This window comes from Oryzias melastigma, linkage group LG21 (assembly GCF_002922805.2).
Source record: "Oryzias melastigma strain HK-1 linkage group LG21, ASM292280v2, whole genome shotgun sequence".
In the NCBI taxonomy this organism is placed as follows: Eukaryota; Metazoa; Chordata; class Actinopteri; order Beloniformes; family Adrianichthyidae; genus Oryzias; species Oryzias melastigma.
The window spans coordinates 13,436,375-13,447,372 of record NC_050532.1 but is presented as its reverse complement, the minus strand read 5'-3'; the positions used below and the strand labels follow the sequence as shown (position 1 = coordinate 13,447,372).

Sequence of the window (10,998 nt, the reverse complement as noted above, 5' to 3'; positions counted from 1 at the left end):
TGGAGTTGTTGGGTGTCGGAGGTCAGAGAAGAGAATGTGCTATCTGCTAATGAGTTAGCTTCCATGTGGATGACTGCAACTGCTGTTGCAGCTCTTAAAAACATATTTGGAGCACATCTTTAGGGCCACCATGTCCTTTAAGACAGTGGTCTTAAATATAAATAACAGTAGGATTTACCTGAATGTATTCAGCAGCCTGATGAAGGAAACGGTTTACAGGATTTTGGAGGGAGGTGGTCAGTGTTGTCTAAAAGCTGAAGGTTTTTCACAGAAACAATGTTTACAGACTCCCAGGTTAATGGGTACAGAAACTGTCTTGAACAGAGCATGGCATGGGTGAGTGCAGACGGCTTGAGGCGTGTCTGGAGTCCCCACCAGTAATACATCACACCTGTGGAGTAACAGGACTGCACTAGCAGAAAAGAAACGGGAGAGGGAGAAGATGGACAGGGACCTGCTTAACCACGGCGAAGGGTCCCCTCTCCTGTTCTTGGTGCAGAAGTCTTGCTGACTCAATTCAAAGAGCAGTTTTTCAAATACATTTTCAGAGTGAGAAAAGGTTTTAAAAAGGAATCAAATAAAAGGTCAAAGGGCAATAGAAGCATTCAGGAAATTCTGCATTAAAATAATTTCTTAAAATTATTTTTTATATGTTTGTCCAAAAGGTAGGAGAACTGAGCTGGGGGCTCATGAGTAAGCCCACACCAGCATGCTGCCTCTTACCATGTGTAACTCCAGAATGGTAGAGTCCAACCCCTCTGGAGGGACCGAGTTCCAGAGCCCAGGCTGTGCATGGACGTATGTAGCTGGTACCTCTTAACCTCCCACACAAGCTCAGGCTCCTTCCCTCCCAGAGGTGACGTTCCAAGGTCCACCGCGGCACTGGCCTTCCACTGCCACCCAAACCACATTGCAGACCCCTTTTGACTTCCCTTATAGATGGTGGGAGGAGCCTGGTCATCAGGCACTTGGCTACAAGCACCAATCCCCGGCCTGGCTCCAGAATGAGGTCCCGGTGACATAAATCCGGGCAGCGTAGAGGAGTCTTTTCTGCTTCTCATAAAGGGAGTTCTGGACCGCTCTTTGTCTTGCTTGTAACCCAGGACCGGTCCGCTGTGGGAGACCACCAGGGTCATGTTAAGGTGGGAGTTCACGGAGTAGAGCCGCTGCTCCTCGACATCGATATGAGCCAACCTGTGTCCTAAACCACAAATACACACATACACACCTAGGGACAATTTAGAGTCACCAATGAAAGAATGTAAGCAGGATGCTTTAGGACTGTGGGAGGAAGCTGGAGAAAACCTAAACATGCATCAGGAGAACACGCAAACTTCACACAGAAACGCACTAGCTGGAAATTCAACCTTCCTGCTGTGAAGCGAGAGTGCCAACCTACACCACTGTGCAGCCCAGACTAATAAACTTACATCTGTTCCATGTTTTCAGAAGTGGTAGAAATCTTTATTTTGTACAAAAATGTCTTATCTGAGTGTTTGAATGTTTTTGTCTCTTTAGCATTTGAAAGATGCCTCACTAACTAATGTCAGGCTCTGTTAGATGCAGTAAAATGAACAGTGGTTCCATCTTTAACCCTTCTGACTGAAGTCAGGTTTCTACTTCCACCTTCCAAGCTCCAAATCCCTGATTCAATCTTTCTTTTTAGAGCCAAAAAGTACAGCAGCTATCTGATAATCAACATGAATCCAGCACACACAAACATGGAAACCATTTCACTGATAAAAGCTGAACTGTGTTTGAGCTGCAACATAAAACAAACTTCAAGTGTCCATGCAATAATCTCCCGTCATGATTTGAGAACATTTTGCTTCTTAAAAACTAAACTTCCTCCAAATGGTCCTGAGCCGGTGATTGGAGGTTCTGACGGCTGGAATGGAACAAGTTCAAGTGCAGTCGCAGATATACGAGTTTACAGCTTCACACTACATGAAATACAGCATCTGACATTTAACACAAACAAATACATCAAGAATGAGTACAGTGTCACCAGGTGTCTGTAAATATATTAGGATATAGATCATCTTTCTGAAGAAAAAGGAACATTTTCCAGAGTTGATTGCTTGAAGAGCTCCACATGAACATCTTCATTTACAGTTTGTTTCTTCTGTCGCTCTTGCTCCAGTTGGTCAGACCCCCTCCCATAGAATCACTCCAGTTGGTCTGTGAAGGACATCACATCAGATGAACTATTAAACAAGGCTCTGTTCCTGAACATCTGAGTGTCTCCAGCTCTGCCTTTAAAATGCTGTTCCATAGAGCCGTCTAAAACTCTGAGGTTTGGATGTGAAGCTAATAGGTTCTGTCCTCGTGGCAATACAGCAGATGTGAGGCCTTTGACAGATGTTTTTGGTCAGGAACATCTGCACTTCTGGTCAAATCCAGATTTCATTTTCTGTCTTCAGACAGAAAAGAAAAAACCCCTCCAAAATAAAACAAAACCCCTCTGATGTTCTTTGGGAACTAAAAACACAAAATCAAACTTTAACACAGTGTTCCCCTTAGAATTACAGTCTTATTGTCTCATTGTGCAGTTTTCCTTGTTGCCACAGATGAAACGGCTGTAAACTCTTTTACAGAAAGAGATCTGGACTGTGTGACTCCTCCCCCCTGGCGTTCTAAACAGGAAGTACCTGCTGGTTCCAAGAAGCCAAATCCCATAGACCTCTCTAGAGAAATGAGCATCTGTCATTCTACTGGTCAGAAAAAAACATTCTTAAAAATGTTCACAATAATCATTATATTTTTTCTGCAGTTCAAGTTATAAACTGACCAATCAGATACCTTAATTAAAAGTAGGTGGAGCTTGCTGGCCCCACCTCCAATGTTCAAAAGATTTGATTGACAGATTTCATGTAACCTGCTTTTAATAGTGGGAGTGTGGTCATCCAACAAGCTCACTCCTGATTGGTGAGAGGGGTTTCCATAGAAACATGGACTCAAACCGAATCAGACCAATCCGTGCTCACCGCCGTCACCTGGCGTCTCTATCCCAAGAATAGTGACGGACTTGGCTTCAGGTGGTAGGAGGTGGAAGTAAAGCATTTACTGTGTGTGAGGTCAAACTCAGTCAACGGTTCAGCCACACATGGTGCTGACAGCGTGTGTTTACATTAACCGAGGTGGTGACTGTAAAGCCCTTTGGGTTTAATCACGATAGAAATGTGCTTTAGAAGCATTTTACCTGTGGAAGTCGACGTATACTCCTGCCTCTAACTTTAACCTCTTCAGACCTGAGCTAATATTTGAGCTAACATGCTACACTCAGTCACAGGACCCCAGTTAGGCAGCATTAACGGGAACACTTTAAGGTGGCCTTTATAAACGTTAGTTAGGAATAACTAAGCATTAGTTAACTCATGAATAGTGTAGTAACAGACACTTTAATTCATTACTAAGTGTATCATTAATGCTTTAGTCAGCAGTGCAGGTGAAAAAACGGTCTGTCACACGCAGAGCTGCAGCACAACATGAATATGAGAGAGAGACAGTGAGGCTGGAAAAAGAAGCAAAACAGGAATCATTTCACTTTAACTGAAGAGTGTAGAGTCTGGAGGGAAATAATTCCATTTAGACCCTCCTCCACAACACCATTGTATACTGAGATGATGAAGTATTTTCCTAGAGCGTCTGTCACCATAAAAAGAGTTGGAATATGAGAATGTGGAGATCATTAAATAAATTCACATTTTTAGGCGCTTTTCAAAAATATATATATATTAAAAACATCCCAACTTTCGTCGCAACTTTTCACAAAAACTTCCACAACATCAAGCGTTTTATGCAGCAACAATCATAAAAATCTGCTGAAAATCTCAACCAGACTCTGGTTGTGGTAATACAGTATGACCAAAATGTGATGTCCTCCTATGTGGATCCCAGGTCTCAAGAGATCTACGTTTCAAATGCACAAAGAAGGCTTACTATACAGTTTCTCAGTTTATTCTAACACAATCCAGAAATCTCTAAAATGCTAACTTGTGCTTCTGCAGAGAGAATAATGAGAGAACTGACACAAGCAGAAAGACTGAAGTGACACCGGGCTTGGTCTTCCTGAGATCAGGGCTTATAGGTTTTCTGGTCCCTGAATTGTGAGTGAACAAGAGAAAGCTGCAGTTCCATACCTTCACTGCTGCGGCTGGTCTCCATGGTCTCCCAGTTCATGGCTTTCTGCACAGCTTTTTTCCAACGAGAAAAGCGGAACTCGCTCTCTATGGGAAAAACCCAGAAAACGATTCCGTCAAAGCCACTACAAACGGGATGCTAGGCTGTTGGGATTCAGCTACATAACGAAAAGGACAAATCCTTCAAGCTGGGTGTGAGAGGAAACTTAAACCCATTTTGTTCTTTGCCCTCCATGAGTGTTTGTGGCAGGCAGACAGAGAGAACTGTTGTGGACTGAAGGGAACCCCATCAGTGCTTCTGCTCACAGTGCAAGGTCTCTTCCCATTCTGTTGTCACAGCCTGAGAAGAGTACTGTCTGTGTATAAAATCTGTTTGGGGATAGTTAGACTCAGACGGTCTCCCCCAGCTCCAAACTTTAGGACAAGAGTTATTTGGGAGTTACAAGCAACAGTTCTTTGGCTGGAGGTTATCCGAACTTCAATATATTCTGAAGCAGACGCTGAAGCACGGCTGCTGCTGTTCTCACCTTCAACGTTGATCTGAGGCTGAAACGTTTCAGATTTCAGCTGAGGAAGATGACCAGGGCGGAGGCTCCAGACATCCACCCCCTCAGCCGCTCCTGCTGCCACGGCTGCACCCAGGGCTGTGGTCTCTGACATGGTGGGTCGCACTGCAGTGACATGAAGCATCAGCAATCAGAGGTGAGTCCGGCTGAGCAGGAATCCTTGCATTGCAGTGCGGTCTGAGAAGTCTGAGCATGAAGTGATGTTTGTGCCACCGTATTGAAAGCAAAAGTTACAGATATAGATCAAAATGTTCTAAACTGCAAAGTGTTGAGAATAAAACGTCATAATTTGCAAATGAAAATATATATTTGCTTTCAAAAAATATGTTTGCGTTTGCAACAGAAAGGTTTCCAGATGCGTAGTGCCTCATCTCGCTTTTGCCCTATCTTTGATTTTGCCTTCAACATTTTCTCTCAGCGTTATGTTTGTGCCATCCCAATCAGCCTGCTGAGATTCTATCCAATTTAGCAAGTTAGAACATTCTGATCTCAAATCTGTAGCTTTTGCTTGCTCAAACATCACTTCATATGTGTGTGTAACGAAGGCGCGGAGGCGTTTGGATCCATGTGCTAGCAGGTAAGGTTTATTAACATCCACAGCAGGAAAGGGCACAATACAGAGACGTAGTAAGAGCCAGGCAGAGGTCAGACCAGGAGCAAGGGAACATCCGAGAGAGCAAAAGAGTAGTCAGAGTCCAGGCGAGGGTCAGGGGCAGGCGGCAGGCAATCAGAGGGTCAGAGACAGAAGGAATGGTCCAGGAATAAACGCTCGATACTGTAGGCAGGGTGGCACAAACAAATACTTCGCGACGACAAGGAGTGAGAGGAGCAGTTAAGTAGAAGGTGGCTGATGAGGATGATGGGGAACAGGTGAGCTGGTGAGTCCAGGTGGTGGTAGGTGGTGAGCGCTCCCTCTGGTGGCTGGAGATGGTAGCAGCAGGTTGCTCCATGACAGTGTGCAGAATGTTTCTGTGTTTTTCTAGAAGATTTGAGAGTTCACATCTGAAGTGTTTACCTCCTCTGTCTGCAGGACAGAGGAGGGCAGCTGGACACATGTAGCTGTGGTGACTGACACACGTCATTGCAGCAAAAAGTAAAATAAAAGGCAACCTCAAACAAGAAACGCTGCAAATAACAAGAATCACTGCTGGGAATAAATAAAAAGAAATTATGTGTCAAAAAGAAAAGCTGCTGCAACTAGAAAAATATACATGTACCTACTGCAACTAAAAAGGCTGAAACTAAAGTGTATTCTCACCGCTGTGAGAAGAAGGAGAAAATAATCAGGAGTATGAACTGGAAGACAAACAAGAGAGTAACCCCAATGTACACTGCTCTGTCTGGGCTGCATCTCCTACATGAGGTGGATCTGCGTAGAGAGTCCGTCTCTCAACCCTCAGTCAGTTCACTTTAACTCAGTTCAGTCTCCGGTCCGTCCCTCTTCCTCCTCAGCTCCTGGGGGAGTCATTTATCCTGATATCTGTCTTCAAACTTTAGCTTCAGCCCCCATCCCCTTTCCTTCTTCAGAGTCCTTGTAAGATACAGTGATGTTATGTTTCTGTACTTTCAAAATGAAACTGCAGTTGTTATGGAGAAAATGGACCGTGGTGTTAACGTGTGTAATCGGGTGGTCACATTGATAAATATGAAATCTAATTTTGTAGTTTTGTATTGAAAGTACAACAGAAGTACTGGTATTTTACTGTGAAATTGACGTGTCGACAGACTTGAAATGGAACGTTCTAGTCTTTGTGTCAACACAACACAATGGAGACTCTCTGCAGACGGACCAGTGTAGCTCAGGCTTCGTTCAACGTCACCATCTGTACTTTTTAATACTTTAATGTTTTATTCCCCATAACTCCCTTCCAGCGCATCAGAAAAAACAATCCCTGATAATCCACTTCCACTGTGACTCCTCCCTGCAGAGGTTTTCTGGGCATGTCCCATGGAGCAGAGGTCCCGGGAAGACCCAGGACACGCTGGAGAGACTATGTCTTATGGCTGGCCTGGAAACACCTCACGGAGGAGCTGGAGGAAGTGACCAGGAAGAAGAAAGTCTGAAACATCTGCACGCATGACCCGGTCCATGATGGATGGATGCAGAATCACCAGCTGTCTGTTGTCACGGTAACATGACAACCATTATACTGTATATGTCTATGATGACAACACACGGCTGAGCTGACACACACATCAACTGCAGCAGAAAAGTGTTGCACACTTGAAAGGAAGACACTGCACGAATGTGATTTTTTTAAGTTAATCCTTCAGTGAGCAGCTACAAACAGCACATAACTGTCTCTGTCCTTTGTTTTACAGCAGCTAAGGTAGACTCTGATTTTCCCACCTGCTCAATAAAGGGAAACTCCCTCTTGTGGTGAGACAGAAGAATACACCCTTTATTACATTGAGTAATTGTCTTATGAGAAGTTATTAAAAAAAACATTCTGAAAATAAACCTAACATTATGACCAATTTGTCAAGTATTTACTCCTTTACCTTACAAAAGGAAAGCTATATAAATGCTGATCGTCACAATAGCATCAGTTTAGAGAGAAAGTTCACTTCTTACCGTTTGTTTTTGTCCAGATGAAGAAACAAAAGTATGTTTTAAAGAAGCCTGTGCAGTGATACAGAATGTTTGAGCTGTGTGAGACTTCTTTTTTAGGACCCAGCAGTGGATCAGAATCGAGTATTCACCTAGACCACAGTATAATGGTGGATATTTTATCCATGAAAGCAATCTAGGAAACTATTAGTGGACTGTGTTTCTTTAAGAATCTTTAAGAATCTTTAAGAATTCTTTAAGAGTCAACTGCTGCTTCATCATCTGGACAGAAACGAGCGCTAAGAGGTGAACCTTCTCTATGAAATGATGATTCGGATCTCCTAACATGGGGCTAAACAAACATACCACTTTCCTCTGCTAACTGCAGCTGTAGCAGAGGACGGTGTAGGCTCTTTAGCCGTTACCATGACAACATGTCACATCAAATAGTTGGCTTCTTGTAAAAAAACTATATAAAATAAAAAGATTGAAGTAGTATTAATGTATTTATTGATTTCTTTTGTAACAATGACAGCATAAGTTAAACAAAGCCCCTTGAGGTGTCCATTACCAGATATTAACAGACTGTGGATCCAACCACCCAGCAGGAAGCCTGGATACTCGTCAGGCATTACCCTAAAACACTGGAGGTTGTGGTCTGCTTGATACCCCATGAAAATACCCCATGATTCAGAATGATAAGGACGGATTCTGTGTGCGACGAGTCTTCCCACCAACAGGTATGCAGAGGATGTCCGCCTGCAGCTGCATCAGTAACCGGTTGGTGGTCATGCCTCCATCCACCCTCAGCTGTGTCAGAGGAACGCCGCTGTCCTGGTTCATTGCATCAAGTATCTGCAGGGAGAGAATTCGTCTGAACTTCTGTACCTCCAAATCAAAATGAAAAATCTCAGCATTTGAGGTGGTCCCACTATACTTCCAAACAGAACCAAACAGATGTGGCTTCAGTGAAGAAAAGGGGGAAAGATGACCTCTCTTGTCTGGAAGCAAACCGCCTCCAGCGCAGCGAAAGCCAAGTGATTCTTGTTGGTGAACTGTGTGAGTCCACAGATGATGCTGAGAAACAGATCAACATCTTCAAATGTTAGAAACTAAAGATGTCATTCTTCTAAACTAGTAAACTGGACACAGTGTACAATCTAAAATCAATTGTTTGACTTTGCATGCTGATATTTTACTAACAAAATAATATAGAAACAAGATAGAGAAGATATTTTTAAAGTGATAAGTGTTTCTAAAACATTTATTTAGACTTTTTAATATTAATTATCAGGAATATCTGTTTAAGAAAGTGGGGAAATTTCAAGTTTCACCAGATATTATTCACAATCTTAAGTTTAAAGTGGCTGATGAGAAAACTCTGATGACCCAGCATTCTAGTAGTACTTGAACGCATCACTCACGGATGAATCAGGGAGACGTGAAAAGAGTCTCACGGTGGAATCTGTGTGTAACTTAGGCTATATGCGTATTTTTTTTTAAAGATTTTTGTGTGTAATTAGTTTCAAGCTGTTGTAATTTTAATTTGTGCATGTGTAAATTGTATTTCGTATTTTTTAAAATTTTGTAATTTTTTTAGTTATGCACAAAACATATTATATGAGTTACAAATCAAGAATACGCATGCACAAATCCTTATTTACGCACAAATCAAGAATTATGCACCCACAAATCGGAGTGAGTCTATTTTCTCTCCACAGTAGTTTACCCTGTCCGTTCTGAGACCTCATCTTTGAAACTATTTCATTCAGCTGATAAAAGTATAACATTCCTTAGTTAGTTGTTGTGTTTAAGGTATAGATAAATGATTGGCCATTTTATACACTCAAATTTTAGAGACCTTTCGTAGAAGTTGGGTTGTGGTGGTGCAGGTGTGACAGTCTCACCCTCGGGCACTGGGCTCCCAGTAGGGGGCATACAGGCCGGAGAAGGCCGGTACAAAGTAACAACCATGGGAGGTTCCCACTTCAGCTGCGAGCTTCTCTGAAACCACAGATTCATGAAAACCTTCCCACAGAAAAAGCAGATTCCAGCCCTTCCACTGCCTCGCCTCACCGATCTCTGACGATGTCTGCACCATGCCCATGTTGTTCTTCAGCCACTGAACCACAGCTCCAGCAATGGCAACGGAACCCTGCAGAACCCAGAGAAGAACCATCAGACTCTTAGGCACCAGCTCTTCAGACTGAGCCATGAGGGGCAGAAATGGGATTTTGGCTACAACTGAGGAGAAATGTTCAGCAACAGGAGGTCCATCACACACCTCCAGAGCATAGCAGCACGGCGTGTGCCTCCCCAGTTTGTAGGCAACAGTGGTGAGCAGGCCATGGTCCGACATGACAGGCTGGCAGAGTCACACGACAGAATATTAAAAAAGAATCAAATAAAAATATCAACTGTATTCAAGCAGCATCTTACTTTGCATCCTGTATTTCTAAGAAGGAAGCAGCCAGTACCATACCTACAAACAAGAGACCCAGGGAAAGAGGAGTAAACCCAGCAAAAAGGCACTGTGAGGAATGCATCAACTAAAGATCAAAAACAAATGATGCTGGTCCTACGTGTTTTTGGCTTGTCCTTCCTCAAAGCACATCTGACCAACCAGGGCGGCTGATTGATCCCCTAAACACTGACAGAGAAACCAGGAAAGTATGGAAGTCAGTCACTTTGTTGGTTAGAACCAGCCCCTCAATCCTGACAGATGATGGTATGCTGATCCCACATCAACATGCAGCCTTTAGTTATCCCAATCCTATTCACTCCAAACTGTTGGAATTCCATATAAAAATCATCAAACGAACCATTAGAAAAAAAATGATATCATATATCTGTACAATCCTTAGTCAAAGAAGGAGAGCAGGAAGGTGTGTTCGTAGGGAGAGAGAGAAGAGGAAAGTCACTAGTGTTGGACTGAGAGTTGGGACTTTGAATGTTGGAACTATGACAGGAAAGGGTAGAGAGTTAGTGGACATGATGCAGAGGAGAAAGGTAGACATACTGTGTGTCCAGGAGACCAGGTGGAAAGGTAACAAGGCTAGAAGTTTAGGAGCAGGGTTCAAGTTGTTCTATCATGGTGGAGATGGGAAGAGAAACGCTCACACACACATGAATAAACACATATAAGATGTACCTTGTGGAAAAGTCCTTACCCCTGAGATTGGAACTCCTGCTAGCATGCCCGATTTCTGTTCAGAGGAGAAATGCTTGGATTGTGAATCATATTTTTTGTCACAGAAGACAAGCTAGAGTTTAAATAAGTAAAGCAACATTCAGACTACAGGCTTAAAAAGTCATAAAGTAATACTATTTCAAATATTTCAAACAATGTTGCTGCTTCTGTGTAAGGATGATGAAAATCTCTTTTTGAATTGACTGTCAAAAATAGTCAACTTCTTCACTATATTCTAATCTATTGAGGATTGTGGACTTTGGTGTCTGTCAGTGACGTGTTTTGATCCAGTTCTGTTTTAAATTGTCCTCAGTCACATCAGTTTCAGGTTTGTCATGATCCACTGCTGTCTTCAGTTCAGTTAACTACCCTCAGTCTTTTTCAGTTTTTACTGGTCAGGTCATCAGCTCTGTTTTGTTCTGCCATTTTTGTGTCTCCTTGGGTTTTGGTCATGCTTTGGTTTATTTCTTAAATGTTTTAAGTTCCTGTCACCAAGCCTGCTCTCCTGCATTTGGGTCCTCCATCCACCCATTCTGACAGAACGACCTG

At 42.9% G+C, this 10,998-nt stretch overlaps 1 protein-coding gene across 1 annotated transcript in view; it reads right to left on the bottom strand.

Annotated features, from left to right (window-relative positions):
- Positions 1-1,442: 1,442 nt before the first annotated feature.
- The window catches only part of LOC112138021 (glycerol kinase), a 29,367-nt gene continuing 19,811 nt past the window's right edge, over positions 1,443-10,998 (bottom strand). Inside the window, exons 9-19 of the mRNA XM_024260576.2 lie at positions 10,430-10,465; positions 9,842-9,909; positions 9,699-9,741; positions 9,544-9,624; positions 9,336-9,414; positions 9,167-9,263; positions 8,252-8,336; positions 7,994-8,114; positions 4,670-4,813; positions 4,143-4,229; positions 1,443-2,181 (exon numbers count right to left, since the gene is read on the bottom strand). Coding sequence (XP_024116344.1) covers positions 2,168-2,181; positions 4,143-4,229; positions 4,670-4,813; positions 7,994-8,114; positions 8,252-8,336; positions 9,167-9,263; positions 9,336-9,414; positions 9,544-9,624; positions 9,699-9,741; positions 9,842-9,909; positions 10,430-10,465 — 855 coding nt within the window. The 3' untranslated portion in view covers positions 1,443-2,167. The remainder of the gene's footprint in view (positions 2,182-4,142; positions 4,230-4,669; positions 4,814-7,993; positions 8,115-8,251; positions 8,337-9,166; positions 9,264-9,335; positions 9,415-9,543; positions 9,625-9,698; positions 9,742-9,841; positions 9,910-10,429; positions 10,466-10,998) is intronic.